The 21,027-nt window shown below is 40.6% G+C and overlaps 1 protein-coding gene across 1 annotated transcript in view; it reads right to left on the reverse strand.

The window, feature by feature from the left end:
* The window catches only part of LOC146651871 (MAM domain-containing glycosylphosphatidylinositol anchor protein 2), a 200,936-nt gene that overhangs the window by 20,948 nt on the left and 158,961 nt on the right, over positions 1-21,027 (reverse strand). Inside the window, exons 11-14 of the mRNA XM_085382565.1 lie at positions 17,257-17,405; positions 12,028-12,205; positions 4,142-4,162; positions 2,097-2,252 (exon numbers count right to left, since the gene is read on the reverse strand). Coding sequence (XP_085238691.1) covers positions 2,097-2,252; positions 4,142-4,162; positions 12,028-12,205; positions 17,257-17,405 — 504 coding nt within the window. The remainder of the gene's footprint in view (positions 1-2,096; positions 2,253-4,141; positions 4,163-12,027; positions 12,206-17,256; positions 17,406-21,027) is intronic.

Raw genomic sequence — 21,027 nt, forward strand, 5'->3', positions numbered from 1 at the left:
ATGTTTTAATAAAACTATCAATATTTCTTTCCACTGCATTGATATTATATCGCAAAAGGAAGCCAATACAATGTACCGCCTCATTGATATTTTGTCTGACCTCTAGGGAGGCCTAACGCACAGGCAGATTGTGCTAAACAACAGGCCATTAAAAACAGCGACGTGCTGTTTTACAGTTTATGTATTTGGGGCCTTTTAAAATGCACCGATTCATCCATTTATTGTGATTATTATCTTTTCCTTGTGTTTTTCAGGAGATAACAAAGACCACTTGGCTTGGGCGATGTGTTAAAAACTTCCAACCAGCCACCCTGAGTGTAACAACTGGCAATAAGGATTGTGCGCACGTGTGTCGATTTCCGGAGTTCTCCCACTCCCAATGAACCATTTCCAGCAAATGCAATCATGGAAGAGTATTTTGAGAAAAAGAATACATAATCACCTAACTGGGATCATTTCGGTTTTGAACCAGACAAAATGGGCAATCTGAAGGACTCGGTGACCTAAGGGACTATGCAATCAGATGAAGGATACCTCTGCTTACATCCTCTGAATGAACAAACAGATAGGGCATAAAACATGCCATGATATGGTCGGGAAACTTAACCACACATACATTTTTGCTCCAATTCTTAAAGATGACTAGTAGTTCAACCTTTTAAGGATAAAGGATAAAAGATCTGATGTCTCAACAGGACCTGGAAAAACTAGTCCATGCATTCATCTTTAGCAGGCTTGATTACTGTAACAGCATCTTTACAGGTCTACCTAAAAAAATCAGTCAGACATCTACAGCTCATTCAGAACTCTGTTGCTCGAGTCCTCACTAAGACCAAAAAAGTGGACCACATCAATCCAGCTCTGAGGTCTTTACACTGGCTGCCTGTCCGTCAGAGGATAGACTGGTCTATAAAGCTCTGAATGGTTTAGGACCAAAATACATCAGTGACCTCCTGACCCAGTATGAACCTTCCAGATCCCTCAGGTCATCTGGATCTGGGGCGATCGTGGCGCAAGAGTTAGGAGTTCGCCTTGTAATCGGAAGGTTGCCGGTTCGAGCCCCGGCTTGGACAGTCTTGGTCGTTGTGTCCTTGGGCAAGACACTTCACCCGTTGCCTACTGGTGGTGGTCAGAGGGCCCGGTGGCGCCAGTGTCCGGCAGCCTCGCCTCTGTCAGTGCGCCCCAGGGTGGCTGTGGCTACAATGTAGCTTGCCATCACCAGTGTGTGAATGTGTGTGTGAATGGGTGGATGACTGGATATGTAAAGCGCTTTGGGGTCCTTAGGGACTAGAAAAGCGCTATATAAATACAGGCCATTTACCATTTTGGTCTTTTATCAGTTCCCAGAGTCAGAACCAGACACGGAGAAGCTGCATTCAGCTTTTATGCTCCTTATATCTGGAACAAACTCCCAGAAAGCCTCAGATCAGCTGAAACACTCAGTTTATTTAAATCCAGGTTGAAGACTCACCTATTCTCAGCTTCATTTAAATAAAGCACCAAATCCGCACTTAAGCTTAAATTTCAAAACTTACATTTTAACTACTGATTTTATCCACTGTCCTGATTTTATCTGTTTTGATTTTTGATTTTATATACTGTTTTGTTTGTTAGTTAGTTACTGTAGTTAGTTAGCTTGTTTTAATCAAATTTAAATCATGATTTTTTTTGTTTTTGTTTCTAATGTCTCTGTAAAGCACTTTGAATCACCTTGTTGTTGAATTGTGCTATATAAATAAACTTGCCTTGCCTTAACTCCAATTGATGGGTCATTTCAACTAAAGACAGCTTCACTGACATTTAATCAATGACGTATTTTGTCAAAGAAAAAAAATCATGGAATGTGCGTGATGTGGGACAACTCAACCTGCCAGTTGCAATTACTACACGCCTTGAATATTTCTTTAGAGGTTAATTATTTATCAATTTCTCTCTCAAGGGCAGGCCATCAAATGAGAATCATCTCCTCCATTAATAAAAAAAGAAGTAGACTCAGCCACTAGCTAAAACAAATATGCAATACTTTTACTAGGGATAAGCAATGATTGGCTAGTCGCTGCTTGGACATGTCAAGGGTGGAAGTTTGAGCTCCTTACCTTGCTTGGAGCCACTGTGATCACCACTAGGGCCAGTGTTGGGTGTATACTTGGTGTCGCGGGTGGCTGCACTGTGTCGCGTCCAGTCAAAATCATCATTCTTGTCCTGGGTGAACATGCAGATGGGCTCCTCCTCAAAGCTGCAGTGGAACTCTCCTGGTGAATGACAGAGCACGTCGTTTCAGAAGAGTGAGAAGTTATAGTACACTGCTATGTCTTGAGTAGTGCGACACCTACTGTATATCTATGACATTTCCTGCGGCATGTGTGCGTGTGTGCATGTGTCTCGGGGGGATACATAGACCAACCCGAGTCCTAATTACATCATGCAATCTGGTGAAAAGAATTTCTATATTAAGATGTGACCTCTCACTGACTGTGAGGGAGGTGCCATTGAATGTGTTTTTCTTTTTTTCTTGACTACGACATGCAGTTCTGTTTTCTACTTAACCAGAGTCTATGAAGACAGAGTGCTCCACTGAAGAAACACCCAAAGGCGGTTTGTGTGTGCGACTATCAGACAGCCCACTACCGAAGCATGATGGATGACATTCAATAAACGCAGCCACAGCACAGTAAATAATTTCAAACTTAATATAAATCTCCTGTTAAAACATAATTTTGTGAGGTTTGGCACAGATACAGTAGAAAACTTTTATCTGAATCAGGTGAGCCTCTTGTGATTTTGAACAATCCCCGACATCCCCCCTTTTTAACAGGTTTAAAAGAAAAATGGGGTGATTGTTCTCCAATGTTTCATATCCTCTGACCAGTGAGACTTCTTTAAACCTGACAACCGCCTTTTCTACCAGCTTCCATCTTCTCTGTCGTAGGTGTGCAGGTGAAGATATTAAGTCCCCCCACCCGTGACAACAAGTTCAATACAAGTGGAATGACTGAATGAGGGTGGAACAACGTTGTTATTGGTCACATGAAAGGGAATGTATAAGTGAATAGACTGTGATGATGAGTGCAAATCCCCATGCACTCAATTTAATGAAGGGGTAGTGGCTGGATCGACTCTGTCAAAAAGAAGAGAGAAAAAAAAAAACAAACGATGCAAAAAGCACCTGACCAGAGGACTTGGCGGTGCTAAGCGGTGTCCTCAAAGAGATAGCAAAAAACACAGCATTTAGATTCAGGACGCAGGCATGTGCTCTGATAAATATTCATTGATTTATTAAAACGTAGCTGGGAGCAGTTTGGAGTGGTGACCTTGAGAGGAGCGGGATCTGCAGCTTTTACTCAGGTAATGGAGGTAACACAGACGTAGAGGTGTGGTGTGGGTGGATGGGCCGGGGGATGGAAGAGGGCAGTGATGCTGCGAGGCAGAGAGAGAGCGAGAGAATGAGCTGGAGCGAGAGAAGAAGAGGTGGTGGAGAGGGAAAAGTGTAGCAAGGGGCCGCGTTTGAGGCACTCTTGACTCTTCTCCTCATGAGCATGCAGATTTAAATGGAGGTCTAGCTCCTGGTGCTAGACATTAACGTCCCTATCTATAAAAATAAATAAACCACGATACAAGGCAGCACACTGCCGCACAGCAAGCAATGATTAAGTCTGGATTCTCAAGGCATGAATAATGTGAATTTGTAAAGTTTCAACAATGAAACAATGCGTCATAAATGAAGCTAAACATTAAAGAATATAAACAGCTATGGCACAAATGCATGCATAATTAATGCTCACAGAGCACAGAAGGTGCAAATAAACTCATGCGCCCAGAAACACACACACCCACACACACACACAGATACACCAAACGACATCCAACATCTCATGCAAACGCCGTGTCCAAAATGCACAATGTCAAATATCCTGACGCAAGCCTACCCTTTTCTAAAGGCAAGCCTTGCTCAATCATTGCTCATTTACTCCTGTTTTAGAGTCGTTTAAAAACATCTTCCAGTTCAATACTGATTATTTAAGTCGGCTCTCTATAGATGAGACAATTACTTGGAGTATCCCCACTGTTTTCACAGCCGGTGTTGTGTCAGAAGGAGCACTCTGTCTGATGAGACATGCTAAGTGAGGTGCACATTACTTACTCAGGTGAGGGTTGATGGGAGCTGTGGAAGAGAAAGGCCAGGGATAATCGTTAGTACAAAAAATCTTAGCAGCCTGTCATTACATGAAACACTTATTAAGAGAAAATGTGCATGGAGGCACACGCCGACGTAAAAGAGGTCAACCTGTTGCACCTTCAGACTCTGTGTGGCTGCCTTGTGAGCTCTGCTATTCAGCAAGTAGCAGAGTATTACACAGGCATATATTAACCTTTTGTGAGCAACAAGGAACATATTATGTAAAGATATAGCAGAGAAATAAGAGCTTCAGTAAAAGTGGGACTCGTCTGTCTGTCTGTCTGTGTAGCCTCTGCTTTGCAGTGAGACAGAAACACACAGTGAAAGTGCTTACTAAACATTTCTGACCCATTTGTCATACAGAGCTAGCATGGTCTAACAGCCGTGGCAAGACAGGTTTCTTTCTGGAGTGTGTGACCGCAGAAACAGAACACTGTTTGCAAAGTATCTGTGCTTCATCTCTGTAAAGCACTTTTGCCTTCTCACTGTAAAAACACGAAGGAAACAGACGGCACCAATCAACTCCCGCACTCAGAACAATGATTATTGAGCAGACACAAAGAGAGATGTCTGGGATTTGAAGTGGAAAAGGTGACAGCATTTATTCGCAGTCTGTTATCTAATGTAAAAGAGTGAGGGATTAGGAAGACCAGCCTGACCACATTAATAAGCTTATAGCGCAACTGCTTATCATTACTGCCATTTACTGGCTTTGCTGATGTTCTTGTCCAAGGTGACTTCCATTTAGAACACTAAGCCTATTTTATCCTTCCATTTAGGAGCCAATAAATCACAAAAATGAGTAATAATCACAAGTGTGTCTGCTAATCAGTTTCCTGCAACTTATATCCTGTCTTTTCAAACCCATCATTATGAAAACGCTAACGGAAATACACCGAGGACTTCTTTTGCATTCTGTCCACCTAACCACAGTTCAATGCTTCCCTCATTGATAATTTAAGAGGCTACTGCCGCAGCAAACACATAAAGGTCAAGGGTATCACACAGAGTTGCAGCGAGCCAGTTAAGTCGGCACTTCACTTTTTGCAGAGTAAATACCATTTAACCTGTCAAGAAGATTCATGGGCATTTTCATGATCGATTGCTGACCGGCTGAATAGATGCGATACATCAGCTTTACTACAAAACTATGTTGCTGGGTGATTTATGAAACCTTGCTGTTCATGGAGGGAATTGATTTTAATCCAACCAATTAAAGTGAGTAATAACAAATCATTCCTACAAAGGAAAACATGTAGTGAGAGTGGCGAAGTACAGTGGCGCTGATGAAACTGCTGTTTTTAAAAGCTCAAGTTACATAAAAAGGAGGGATTTCTGTTTATTGTTGTGTAACTCGTGGAAATGTATGTTTGCTCGGGGATAAAAGGGGAGACAGACAAAGACACATGCCGTGAAGCAACTAAAATTGCATTTTCAGCGCACACCTTCCTTGAAAACGCTTTAAGAATCTTTTATGTGACTGTGAAAATACTCGCCGCCCGACAGTCACTGCTTCCCACTGACTCTACAGTGGACTGCACAGAGCAGCACAGACTGCAGAGGGGGAGGAAATCATCCCGGCTGTTGCAGAGAAAATGTTTTAAATGACAACTTACAGCCTCGAGCCTGCGAAACGGATGCTGAGGTTTCCGACAAAACTCTATTCTTTCAGGCCCCCTCCTGCTCGCCGGCTCTCTCCATCTCAATGTCCCATTTCCTGTAACTCTCCCTCCCTCCCTCCCAAATCCCTCTTTCTTCCGATACTGTGGTTATGAAAATGTATTTCGTTGTCTGCATTTTTTTTTTTTTACCTGCAGCTTCCCTCAACTGACTCACTACGCCTTAATCCAATCCAAAAGAGTGTGTCTGCTCAAGCAGTGTCTCCATACACACTAAGGAAATCAAGCTGTGCACAGAGAAGGCCCAGAGGCTACTTTTACGACTGTTTTGCATGCAAACACTCTCTCCAGATCACACTTGCATAAAACAGATAATTTTACTTCCAGTATAGATGACTATATTGGATATGGGAAAACAAACAAGCATTAAAATAAACTGCGACAGAGCTCAGCTGTTGACTCGAGCGTTTTAAATGAAGCACTTTTTTTAAAGAAACGTTGCCGCCTTGTCTGTAACTGTGTCTGAACTCCTGAAAACAAGTAGCAGACTTCAATTGCCCTTCTTCAAATGCGCTATGCCGTTAAAGCAGAGATGTGCAAAACCCTCGAGCTCACTGCAAAGGCTTTAAAAAATATCCCAGATTTTCTTCTTAATGCTGCAGCACCCTGCTTTTCCCCCCATAGCTAAAAAGCCTCAAATAATGATTGAGGATGAAATGTAATTTTGATAGTTGTCAAGATAAAAACTCCCAGTGATCACACAGTGGAGTGAAGAGCGGATTTTTCTTTTCTTTTTTTTCTTTCAAACTTCTGTTATTAGAGCACATATTAGGTGCATGTCTGCCTGAATCCTGGTTTATACTTTTCCAGCTGAGAGGACAAAACAAGCTGCATGCTTGATGCATGAATGCCTTCCATCCAAATTGCCTAATTTTGATTGAAACACAAAGTGAGCTCATTGACCGCCAAAGGACATTGGTCCATGGAGGCTGTTCCGGATACAATCACTGACTTCATCTTGGCAGGATTCCCTGCCCACTGGCCTGCGGCTACATTACAAAGCAGCAGACAATTCCAAGGCTCCAGCCAAGTGTCCTCATAGACAACAGTGGCATGCCTGGTTTTATCCTTTCTTTTTTCACTGACCTCATATAATCCACACACTCCCACATTCCCATCAATCATATTTAGGGGTTATGGGTGCGTGCCATGATGTTCTGAGAAGGCCCTGTGTTGGCTCCACAGCTGCCCAACCATCAGCTGGAATAATGACAGTGTGGGTAAATGTAGTTCAGCAATCTTTCCCTCGTGTCTCCGTGACCAAAATAACAAGAGCGACATCACACCATTGTGTCCTTTTTTACAAAAGCCTACTGAGGATGCACTGCTCTGCACAAGTCCTGCAGTAACACACATGGACACACCCGAGCCATGCTGAGCCCCGTGCAAGGCTGTTCTTTCATTAGCGCACATATACATATATGCACTGATGGATTGGCATTCACTTTAATCTAAAGAACTAAGAAGTATAAATGACAGAACAAAGAAGACAAAAGGATATTTGATTTGATTTTATTGATTAGCATTCAAATATCTCAGTGAAGACAGAACAAAGATCTACCACAAAGCAAGAAAGCATGAGACAAGGCTAATCAAAAGGTATTGGCTGAAGCCATGTCATGTCACAACATGTTACAGCAGCAATCAAAACAGTTCAAATCATAAATATGCTGGTCCCAACTCTTCTACCAAAAACAAGAGTGGATTTCAAAGGAATGTCAAACGGAGGGACCATCCAGCTGAGCACGGGGAATCCATGAGTCATGCCTTGCACACTTGGTGAGCATAGATTAGCACGAAAAATGGAAACAGCAAGAATCAGCTAGCTCTGTCTGAATCTTTCAGGAGGTAAAGAATCCCAAACACCAGCACCTCTAAAGCTCAATAATTAATATGTCATATATCATTTAATTCTTACCAACTAAAAAAGAAAGAAAACAAAAAGAGTGAAAACCTCTATAGCTCAGAGATCTTTAAGGCTTTTGAGCAGTTGCCAGGCTAAAAAGAAACTCTGGGGAGTCACTGCTACAAGGCTAGCTGTTCAGTCTTTGTTCTAATCCAAGCTCACTGACTGCTGGCTTATATTTAATGAACAGATATGAAAGCTGTATTGATCTTGAATAAATGTATTCCTTTAAGTGAAAGTACATGTACAAAATACTGTATCAAAACAGCAGCTACTATATAGCTATAGCTGTAGCCAAGGACTGCGCTGCAACATGTGCTGTATCTTATTGGTCATGAACATGATTATATGATCAAAAAATGATCAAGGAAGATAGCTTCTGAGGGTTGGTACTATGTGCTGAAAGCTTTGGGTAGCTTAAAAAATATATAGATAAAATATAATCTGAATTCTCAGGTTAAAGCATGCTTCACAGCAACACAAAGAGACAGAACCTGGGACAGCTTTACCACTGAATCACTGCTGGTCAAACAGAAACACCCCACTTACAGTGAGAAACTGAATTTAATATAAGATTTAGGGAGTTTTGCCTTGAGGAGAGGTGTTGTATATGTCACTGCAAGGTGCATAAAAATGGAATATTAAGAAACAGCAGCAGTGTTTTACTGTGACACTGTGAGGGTTGACTGGAGGCTTAAACATTAAATCCTGTGTATTGGAGGAAACAAGAGAGGAAGAAAGACATAGTGGGAGGGGAGCGTTATGAGGAACACCAAACAGATGCTGAGTTTGTCACTGCAGCAAAATTTAAAAGAGCATCTTCAGAGCTTGGTGACATAGCCATTCTTCATCTTGCAACTGGGGACACTGTAACCGCTTTTGTGTTTTCGTGCCAAGTCACAGAAAAGCTGCTACCATCGACTTTATGTGGTTCAGAATGATTGCTCGGCCTTTTGGGCAATGATGGAAAAAACTTCCTCTAATGGAGGACTTATGTTGCAATTTAACACAGGGCAGAAATGTTCAAGCTAACAGCTAACAAACAGACAAAGCCGTGTTTTTTCTGTAGGTTTTCTTCATTTTAGGGTCACAAGGAGGAAGAGACTATCCCACCGTGCAAGGCAAACACATGAAATACGTTTATCGGTTGCTGTTCAACTTCCCATTTATGCAAATACTCAAATAAATGAATAATTGAATGCAATTACCAAAGTGTCTGCTGAGTCTATGCACAAATTTAGACTGGAAGAGCCAGGGCTAAAGGTTTATTCAATCCCGCAGCCTCCTTATGGTGAAGCAACATTGCTTGCCACAAATTAATCCAGTTAAAATTAATAAAAATGCAAAAGTCATTAAATTGATTAATTTGGGTTAGTAAACCTTATTTGTGCTTGGACCCTTTGGGAGTTTCCCAAACAGTCAAATATTGGACATGTCTTTGAATCAGGACAATAGCAAATGCAGGACTGCCATGAAAATGCTACCTTAGATTTATATACCAAAGACAGGACAGGACTTAAACATAGTGATTACATAGCGATAAATAGAAGAACTTTTATGACTTTTTTTTTTCAATTCACTGTAAATTTTCAAACCCATAAAGCCTTTGTGCTACAGCCCATACACAGATGCCCCACAGGTCCATGTTCCCCAGTGAGAATGAAACTGAAGTGATAATGGAGATGGTCCTGGGCTGTATTTCACACATCAGTCTCAGAGCAGAGTGGATACGGTTCAGCCCTACATTAGCCTGCTACCGTGGCGTTATGCTGTGTGTGGGAGAACAGAGCAGCCCTAGAGTGATAATTAGTCCAGCCTCTCGCTGGGCAGGTGATTTGCACGTCAGCATTGGCTCTCCTCTTTCTATCTTTTTTCTCCTTCTTCTTCTTTTATTAATTTGTTCCCCTGTATCTCCCTTTTCTTCCCAGTCCCAACTTGGCTGCCTCCATCACTCCTTCTGCGCTACTCCCTGCCTTAATTAGCCTCAATTCCCCTCACTTCGCTTCGACTGTATTCATTTGGATTCAACTCCACTGAATTCAATTCAAGGTTGACCGGGGGAACCGCGCAGTATCACAAACTACTACAAAAATAACAGCGGAGAAAGTTTATCTGCCTCTCTCATTTCTCTCCTTTTTCCCAATTCTCTTTGCAGAAGCCATGATGAGCTGCAGTGAAACTGAATTATTCACAACTGCAGCAGCACCACTCCGGAAGAACTTGGCAGTCAGTGATAGACAGAAAACAGTCAGTCACTTAGTTTCTGAAGATGTACATCTCAAGTACCTGTGCATCTGTTCACTGGTACTACTGGGCCAACTGTGGATACTACTGTAGTCTTTGTATTGTTTTTGCCAGCATGCCATCCCACAAGCTGGAGAATCTATCTCTGTTTGCAACCTGCTATTTCGTTCTGTAAAGAAATACAGTGTGTTTTGATGTATTCTCAGTGGTCGCAGTACACAAAATCCTTGTGATGTCCTTCTGGCTGCTATTTTTGGCTGCTGTACTTTTATCAGAGAGACTCTTCTGATTCAACCTCAGTTTAACCTCATTTGTTATTATTGCTTTATCTCCTTAAATCCAAGGCTACTGTCTGAGATGCCCACCTGAGAACCGTCGCAAGGCTATAAGGTCAAAATGAACAACCTTGAGCTCTATAGATGAGATATACTTAGGAGAATTTTGAAATACAAAGTCTATTTTGAGTCCTTTTCAGTCTGGAGATAACAACGAGTGACGATTTTGTTTCATCTGAATCAGAAATGTAAATAGAAGATTTAAAAAAAACAGCAATAATCAACGGGTCGGCGATCCAGATGTTACTGCTCCTGTTTTAAAAATTCTCGAGTGCAACTCTCATCTACATTTTGATGCATCAGAAATAAATCCTAGATGCATTTTAGTGGTGGCAGTAAAAGGTGGCCATTTCAGTCAGTGTGACATCCTTGGAAACCTTTGAAAAAAACTCTGCCAGTTGGGTTTTTATAACAAATTCAACCTGGACTCAGAACAAGGGGCCCCAGGGAGGACGAGGTCAGTATGACTAGATGTATTTATTTATTTAGTTACAATTTTTCAACCTTTTTCTCTCTCTCTCTCCTGTAGCTCTTGCTTTTTTCCCTTGCTGTCCCTCAGGTAACTTCACGCTTTCTCTGGAGCAACGTTAGCACTGTAGCGATCTGCAATTACTGGCTGCACCGATCTGCGCTCTGCTTGTTGTTACAAACTGCCTCCACTTCCTTTGGAACCCGGCACGCTCTGGGCAGACGGCGTCCCTCCCTGCGACTGGTTTTGTTTTGTTGTGTGTTTCCCTGTTGCGTATTAAATCATTACCAGTGCTGCCGAGCTCTTCCAAAAAAGGGTAATTATTGCAGTTTTCTCTATAAAATCTGAGTATTTGTAAAACATTTTGTGGCTTGTTTTAGAAAATTGCTACATAATTATTATTACTTTTATTACTGTAGTCTATATAAAATAAATCAAATAAAATTATTACTGTTCTATCTGGCCACCGAGTCTGGGCAAATGTACAGTAAGATTTTTATGCTTTTCATGTCAGGGTCCATGTCAGGCATGGTGAGGGCAAGAACCTTTCAAAATATTTACAATGTGAAATTGAAAAGCCATTTATTATATGAGAAACAATCCGGGGGACTAATCAGATCCTCCGACAAAGACAAAAGACAGAAAATTGCATTGTTTTGGGAGGGGGGAACCGAGCGAAGGCAGCAAAGCATGACTCATCTCTGACCAGCTCTGTTTGGTCTTGTTACCCGGGCTACATGCTTGAGTCATCTGAAGCTTCAATGTCATGATGATCTCTCAAGCACAGACACAACAAGTCAGCCTTTGCCCCGGTACAGGGGAGAGCTGACTCAAGCAATGAAGGTCACTAAGAAGGGATTAGTCAGTTGATCAGCATCCATTTGGCTCAAAGGAGAAAAGAAGCAAAGCCGGCTGAATTCGAGCTGTCTACAGATGACTGAATGTGTTACATGCAATTCAAATTACTTCAATCAGTTCCCTTTTTTTTTTCCCCACTCGCTCTTTCCTCGTACGTCTTATGCAAAATAACTCATCATCGGATCCTTGTAATGACTGCTGATGCTACGGCGAACTTTTGATATCATCATTAGTGATGAACGTACGCCGTAAGCACAAACTTCAGCGGGAGTTAAAATCTCTTGTCTCCTTTACCTTGTTTTTATCTGTTTGCTGGCTGTCAAAACACTGAAACAATGGAAAAAGTATGTAGCGCTTACCACTGTAGGTGACGATACGGATGGCGGAGTCCCCCTCGCCGAAACGCGTGATGGGCGTGAGGCGCACCTCGTAAGACTCGGGCTTTATCAGCTCAGTCAGGTTATGCGTCATGAGCTCTCCTTTGTTGATTGTTCCATCCACTGGGATCTCCTGCTCCCACCAGCGCTGGAGCCCCATCTGTGTCGGAAGAAGAACCACATGAGGTTTGGGATATTAGACATTTGCTAGTTCTGTTTATAACTAACAGATTTTCAAATAGCAAAGTGTTCCTGCTGCTGTTGAGGATTGGTATGTTCCCCTTCACCCTTTGTTCTATTTTTCCACCTTTCTGCTCCACATCTGAGCAATCAGCATCAATATGATGCAGTATATGGTATACTTGACAGACTCCTCTTTTGTTGTTACCTCCCACAGCCAAGCAGTTGGACCAGCCTTGGGTTTCTTTTTCCCGTATTTTCCTTGCTTGTATCATTTGTTCTGACTGTTAGCTCATTTTACAGACCTTACCTTTTGCTTTCATGCACCATTTGCTTCATCTAAAGTCCTCCCATGCATGAACGCTAGTCTGTAAATAAAGATCATTTGGGTTCTTGTCTCTGTGAACTGTTCACACTTTTCAAAGAGCTGTTCTCAATACTGTACCAATAACAGATCACAGGGTCTCTAATGTGATCTCATGTGATGCATCTTCACTATCAGCTATATATAGGTTCTGTATGCAGATTTACCAAATAAGGAGAGTATGTGCCATGCAAAGAAAACACATTCTCTCATTTTCCTCCAAGTGTGACCACAACTATGTAGTCCTTTAACACGACTGTATAATGTTCCATTTCATCTGCCAATTAAGACCGCCTATAGGCATCTGTGCGATTCACCAATCTGCACGATCCAAGCTGCACAACAAAAACAAATTTCTTTTGTAAGCTGATGACGGTGAGATGCTCATTAACCATATTTACTTTCGAAGCAGCTCCCAGGGTCAGAACTAAAAGACTGCTATTAAGAAGCAGCAGACACATGTTTCTATTAGCAGAAGAAACATTATCGTAGGTTTTATAGGCATTTTGTAAGTACAGTTGTGTTCTGACTGTCTGCCTGATTCCTTTAAAGAATTTCTATCATGATGTTCTGCAATTTTTTATTGTTTTTGCCATCTCTTTATAAAGGGACCTTGAATTGCCACGATTTTTCTATCTTCTCTTTCAATAATGTGCAGCAAACAGGCAAACTCCTGGCTGACTTAGTTCAGGTATCACACAAACTTTAATTCCTTTTGTGCTTTCTGATATAATGCAACCCCTCTGAAACACAACCAGCAAAGCTAGATTTGCTGGTGAGGGGCGAGTGAAGGAGGGTACATTTTATCCTCGATTATCAGATTAACAGGGCACAAAGACAAGCGATCGCGTCTGCATCACAATTAGTGACCGTACCATACAGAAAGAAGTGCACCATTAGCGGAGGGAGACAGGGATCGAATGAATGAAGGTGTGACAGCATTGAGTCAGTGTGCATGTGAGGGAACAATACCAATTAAGTAATTACTTAGAGGCTGGATGAGCCGCAATTATGGCGTGCAAGTTTCCATCACCATTAGTTTGCAGGTAAATAGGGTCCGTTGTCTCTCTGCGGTAATTACAGAGAGCGCTCTAGCCCTTACCTATGCTTTGAAAATTTTTAACTTTCCCCTTAAGCACAAAAGGCATGACAGTTAATTGCCATAAATTACACAGTGTCAGCCTGTATGTGTCTCGTCCTATGTGTGTTTCAATCCGCTAAAATAAATGATAATATGGTGAGGATATTTGCTATTGTGATATATCATAATGATGTGAGAAACTGATCAAGCAGAAACTGACTACTTAAGTTGCTGCTGCTAAAAGGGTGCTTGCAAGTTATTGAATCCTCGTGTGAATGAGTGTGAAAATGCTCTTTTTCACGTAACTTTATGTAAACCTGTATTATGTACTGCATGCATTATGTTGCTGTAGTAATTTGCACATGCCCACTGGTGATGAAGTACATTACTAAATAGGCTTTTATGTTTGGCCCTGAACTGCAGCCAAGTTCTCTATCTATCTATCTAAAGAAACAATTATTTAAAAGTAATTTTTAATGAATTTTTGGAAATAGATCAGATGTTTATTATGTTCAAAAGCTGTGGCTAAAACATGAATATGAGACTTGATGTTCATCCAGTTTGCTCAAAAATTCATACATTTAAATATAAATATTAAAAATTTTATTTTTAATACCCGATTTAACCAGTAAGCACCAAAAATGAAACATTTCATGTACCTTATCTCACTGTTGTTCACAAATGCCCGTGGCATTATGTGCTTATGTTCAGGTGGCTGTATAATACTGAATAAAATTAAATATACACATTTCTGTGTGTGTGTGTGTGTGTGTGTGTGTGTGTGTGTGTGTGTGTGTGTGTGTGTGTGTGTGTGTGTGTGTGTGTGTGTGTGTGTGTGTGCATGGCTTTTAATATTGGTCTTGGCTAGAGCTGCTTTATAAAGGTCTCCCCCCCCCCCCCCCCCCCCCCCCCCCTTATTAAAAACCAACAGTGCTTAAATATGCAAATCAAATCAAACTCTAAATGCTGACTGGAAAAAAACAGAAAAACATTCAACTTTTCAGACACTTTGACACATGCACATACTTACAGACTTATGGATTCAGCCCCATTGTTTTGATTCCCATTAATGTTCACTGAATCCACACATTTGCACTCAATTAAGGCTTTTGTTTACATCCCATTAGCTTTCAATCTCCACATTTTCCCCACAGATGTAGAGAGCCGTATTGATTTAATTTCCTTTCACTGTGGCTGCGGTTCAGGAGGGGATTTATAGGAACTTAAAAAAATAAAAAATAAAAATAAAGCTGATCAAAGCGATACTAATAGACTTGAAGACAAACTCCAGAATAACCAACTGCTGACATAACGTTAGACAAGCTGATCTACTGCAGATTACTCGCATGTAGTTAGTATGACTTCTATTGATCTGCTTGCACAATCTGACTTGTCAGATCAATTGAAAAAGATGTAAAAAAAAAAAAAAAAAAAAAAAAAAGGAGGAGTAGAGGCAGAAAAGGGAAAAAAGGGAGCCGCAAGATGGCAATACATGAGCTGAAAAAAAATTATCTTAGGAATGGAAACAGGCAATCAAGGTTCTGGACAGACTAGAAGGGCTTGAAGCCGCAAGAGTATCAAAACAAGGCAGATATAACACTGGTTCCTTGACAGGTGCAGCGATTTGTGTTTTGTGATTCTGACCGGTGCATGCCTTTCAGCTTTGGAGTCATTTCCATTTCCCTCCCCTTCAGTCGGACCGTCTCTCATGAGGGCACTGGGCGATAAGACGGAGCAGTCCATTACAGAGGCATAAGGTCTACCAGTTCTCAAGTATTAATTCAAAACTGAGAGAAAATGATAATGATTCTCAAGGAATGGCAGGGGAGCTGCTGCTGGTTCTATAAATAGAATGAAGCGGTGTAGTCCGTGTGCCAATGCTTTCTTTACTGCACCATTTTTTCCCTTTTTTCAAAAGGTATCTTTCTTTTTTTTTCCAATTTAGAAAAAGAGCCACTCCTCCTCCTCACTTCTTCTTTTTCATTTCCTCTTTGCATGCTGCCTCTGCCTCTTCTGGATTTCAACTTTTCTTCACCACAAGGCAATAAAAAAAATGTCATTATTGTCCTAAATCACTAGCAAAGGCAAAGACCATAGATAGTACACTATATGGCAAATGCCACAGGAAAAAGTCAGAATTTTCCCTTCAGTAAAGATTCTCTGACTCTGATTCTCATCTAAGACAAAGGAAGATTGGCCGTTTTACCTCGGAGCAAGCAGATAATGGTCCCCCAGATATCAAAGCAAGAAGGTGGAAAGAAATTAATTCGCCCAAACACAGATCTTCTTCTAAAACAGACTTGGGTGGTGATGCTCTCTCACTTGTTCTTCTTAAATAAAGAAATGCACATTAGATTGAAATGCTAATGTGATTTTAAAATTGCATTTGGTCCATTCTAGCACAGGTGCAGACTTTACAATCGTTACAAATGTGCACAGGACCAGCTGAAAATAGGAAAAGCAAATGTATATTCCTGGCAGGTTTTCAGACTAATCCCTGGCAAGTACACGGGCTCGGCAAGCACGACATAATTTATTACCAAACAGACCAACTGAGATAGTTGACAGAAAAATCACTGCGCTACACAAACATAACAGGTCTGAAATGTGTTCTCAAGCGTCAATTCCTTGAGGGTGTAGAGTGAGACAAACACTAAATTATATTATTCATTACAAACACAACTGTCAGGGTGTGCTCCCTAATTCGGAGCAGAAATTAGACGGATTTCACTCAAGCATGCGCCACATTTCTTCATCTTAAATTTTTTTTTTTTTAATTGTTTTTAACATGGTTGCAGATGCGCCTCCATGCAGCAAAGGCAACGTGAAATTCTGCGGCAAGTTCAACATTTCAAAAATGTGTGGTGCTGCACCTGCTGCTCTAAATTAAAAAAAGAGAAAAAAGCAAGATCAAATGTGCATCGCCATGGAGGTGGGGGACAAGACAGAGAAAGAAGAGCAGAGAGTGGAAGGTGCTCATTGATTGCCAAAAGAGAAAATGTAACCACGCCATCCATCAATGCCGCCTGCCTGTCATGTGTGGAGCTTACTTGAGAGGCAGGAAAAAGGAACACAAAAAAAGCAAAAAATAGGAGCTATGCTCGCTACTTCTAGCTGCGGGGACCCCTTTCACTCTTCTGATGGAAAGCAAAAACAGAAACAATTCATGGAAACCACAGACCATGTTGAGCTGACTGCCCCTGACAGGTTCTCAGTGATTCCTGCTCGGCGCACGAAGGCTCATTCACGTCCTGAAAAACTACACAATAAGACAGATATGAGGTTTGGCTCTATCAATCGGGTACAACACGCAAGTGCGAGCACGCTGTGCAAAAGCTTCCATCGTGTGTTTAATTTGCCAATAAGAAAGGCTTTTACATGCCTGTCGTGTGGGATGACTCTAATTTATGTATGAAGGGTTGGAAAGAGGCTGACCAATACCCGTGACAAGTTACTGTACCAGATGCCAACATTTCATGACTTTAAGACTCATGTAGTGGCTCTTCTGGCTGTGATAGTAGCTCACAGAGAATAGAAGACTGAACAATAGGAATGCAAATGAGCAGGCACCTCATAGCAGTCTTACCTGTCTGATGCCTAGTCTGTAGGCAACAATACGGTCCACAGCATTTGGGTTCATCTGGGTCCACTGTAGCTTGAAGCCATAGACCCTTGGCCTGTTCTGCCACAGAGGGTTGTAGGTATCATAGTAGAACTCCGGGGGGTAGGCTTTCCCTAGAGAGAGAAATAATTAAAAATAATGACCATATTTATCACAAAACAGATCTAGTCATAACGAGACATCAAACCTTTGGGAATCAAGGGTGCGTTTAATCACGTGTAACTATCACAATAAATACGTTTCCCTAACTTTGTTATCTTAAGTAAGCTGTACTTTGTTTTTCTAAGGAATCAAGTTTGCATTTTTTTTTTCAATTCTGGGAACTAATTCAATTTTTAAGTGTATAAAATTCTTATTTCTGTGACAACTGTCACCTCCTCGTCTTGTAAACGGACAATTTTTCCAGTCCAGATTTAATAAACAGGTCAAATCAGTCTAAAAAAAAACACGAACAATGTGCTAATTTCTAATCAAACAGACGGTTCATTTCAGTAATGACCAGCATTCTACAAAGAGCAGCTCAAATTAGCAGGTCAGAAATGAGCAGACCTGATGAGGAACTGAGCAATGTACTAACAAAACTAGTGCAGTGTAAGGGCAGCTTTTATGCATATGTTTCTGTCTGGAAACAGCAGGGCAATTGAAATCAACAAGAGGCAGCAGAGGAAGAATTAATATGTATTTGATGCTCATTTTTACCCTACTAATTTGAGCTGCTCTTGGTAGATTGCGTCTGTAATTACTGCGATGAGCTGGCTGCTTTGCAGTCTATAAATCTATAAATGAATGCATTGTTAACAGATCACCTACACAACTTTCCACCGCCATCAGAATACCTCTGTTTATTTTTCTTGTTTAGCAAATATGGCCCTTGGACTTCCTTTAAGCCAAAAGTAATTGACGTAGGATAACAAAGGCAGTTATCACAGCGTTGGGAAGGTTACTTTTAAAATGTATTCCACTACAGATTACACAATACATGCCCCAAAATGTATTTTGTAAGTATTCTGTTACGTTACTCAATGAGAGTAACGTATTCTGAATACTTTGGATTACTTAATATATTATCATGCTTTTTACAACTACATGAATGTCCTATTGCTATGTGATTTATTACTTTTACTAAAGGTTATTCGCCATACCAACTAGATTTTTAAATCTTAATATAAATGAGTAACAGTAGGTGGACATTAGGTAAGGCTGCACTTTTTGCAGCGATCTCATATAGAAAACTATTCCGCGCGAATATAAAACAGGTCCGCGGCTCCGAACCATAAAGGCATAAAACCGTAAAGAGACCTCTGTCTAATCCCATATGGAAAAGAAATAGTAAAAACTTACATGATTTACTCATGAAAGTGGCCACTTTCTCATTACTTTCATATATTGTTTTAGTAAGTATCCAAAACATACAAGTTTCATTATATAATTTTTCAAGGGATCTTATATGTGTTTTCACTCTTGTATGCTTTTCATACAAGTTTCACACAAGACAGATACAAACTTTATAAGATTTATATATATCTTTTCCATATGGGATACGTCGGGCTCCGTGTCGGGCTCGTAGCCGAAAACTAGCTTTACTTTTTTTGTCTGGGTCAACTTTGTGTATATATATATATATATATATATATATATATATATATATTTACATTCTTCCATCTCCCGTTTCTGGTCTGTGACATCTCTTACTTTTCGACTCTTTTTCTCCTTCCCTCGCACTCACAGACACGGACTCCACTGCCCATGAGGCTACATTCTTTAGGGCTATGCCTGTAACACTCTGCCTATTGCCTTCATATTAAATCATTTTTGTGAATAATTTTTAAAAAAATTTAAAAATATTTCTTCACGCCGCAAGTAGAGGTGACATGGGCTGGGTTTCCATCGGCGTGGACACCAAAAATATAGAGTTCATAGCCTTATGAAATAGGAAAATACCGCCGTGTAATCCATTCATTTCAACAAAGTAACTGTATTCTGAATACCGCCTTTTAAAATGGTAACTGTAATGGAATACAGTTACTTATATTTTGTATTTTAAATACGTAACGGCGGTACATGTATTCCTTTACTCCCCAACACTCTGTGTGTGTGTGTATATATATCTGTATATATATATATATTTTTTTTTTTACATTACGCCATACTCCTGGTTTGAGTGATTCTCACCTGCCTTTTCTTCTAATAACATAGTTAACTTTGTGAGAATTAATTTTATGCCCACATGTGGCACAAACTAAATGAATCTTTCAACTTTTCAGCTTTCCGGTCACAGTAGGAAAGCTGATTTCTGACAGCTCGAGAAGGAACTGGCAGAACACGGCATTTTAATCAAGATCCAGAAACAAGCTTACAGGATGACCTTCCAGGCAAAGAATAGTAATTCACCTCAATGACACGTTGTTGTGTTTGTCCCTCTGCTTCTTGGGCTTGTTTATTGAGGGATGACAATACCCAAGGCAGATGATTTTTAATAACCATGGAAAAGACAGCAGAGCTGCCATTGTTAGCTCAAACAAAAGCGGCGCTGGGATTTTATGAACCTGTGTGAAGATTTAGCAAGCAGTTTATGAATGTCAGGCAATTGGATAAACCTGTCAAGTTAGTTTATGTCACTGACGAATTATAATAGCATTATTTGCTCCTGAGTCCTTCCCTGTGGCCTCCTTAGTGTGACAGACCCTTGAACCACTTCATCCAGTAAGATACTGGTATTCAGAGAGAGTCAGTAGAAACTTGACAGCTGATTGCTCTAAATGACACAACACTGAAGCATATTGTTGTACTGGGTGGCATTTTGTTATAATGTTGTGTACACATGCCAGTTCTTCTGTTGCTGTAAAGACATCACCAAATGCTGTTTAAGTGCAGCTTAATAGGCATGTGCTTAATAACAGGGTTTCCTGCTAAACAGCAGGTAACTTGAATTCATCAAATTCACTTTTATGTAGTTTGGTAGAAAGAAATTTGATCTCAAAGGTTTGCAGAATATTCTAGTACTAACTAAAGTTGCAGTGAGACCAAATAAAAGCCATTGTTCACTCACAGCTGTATAATCCTCAGCATCAGTTCTCATTAGAGCAAAATGGCAAAAAGTAGCTGCGCATACTGGCCTCAAACAAAATCTACTGAATATTTACGTACATTTATGGAACAATTTCATAATTTCTTTGATTGCGCTGCATCAGAGCTGAGGTTTAAACACATTCACTTAGGCTTTAATCACTCAAATCTCAGCCAGAAGTGGGGAAACTGCACATGTAAGACAAAAAAACAAAAACACAAAACAAGACTCGTGGTTTCATTCATCGTCTGACTGGTTTGATCAATTCTCATAATCGTCCAGTATAAAAAGCCAAAATCAGCACAGCACAAGCAGTGTGTTTGGTTCTTTGGTCTAGATAATAAATCAGGTTAATGGTGCTCTAGGCAGCATACTACAGATGACGTGGCCTTTTTCATGGATAAAGCTATTTAAAATGCAATATTCTGATCGGAAGGAAAACAATGCACATTCATCAGCCTGATAAAATAAAACCATTGTGAGTGAGAAACTAGTACAGACGAGTACAGCGAAAGAGAGAAAATTACGCAGTACTTTTTTTCTAGGTTTTATCTGTTTTATGTTGAGCTGTGGAATATGTCTCAAAAGTTCATCAGCAGTCTACTGCAAGGTAAACCTGTCTGGTATAACAGATGACACTATCTCACAAACTGCCTCCGTGTCTCGCT

Source organism: Rhamphochromis longiceps, linkage group LG15 (genome assembly GCF_057381845.1).
Source record: "Rhamphochromis longiceps isolate RC_006_pf linkage group LG15, R_longiceps_female_GT1.1, whole genome shotgun sequence".
Taxonomy (NCBI): Eukaryota; Metazoa; Chordata; class Actinopteri; order Cichliformes; family Cichlidae; genus Rhamphochromis; species Rhamphochromis longiceps.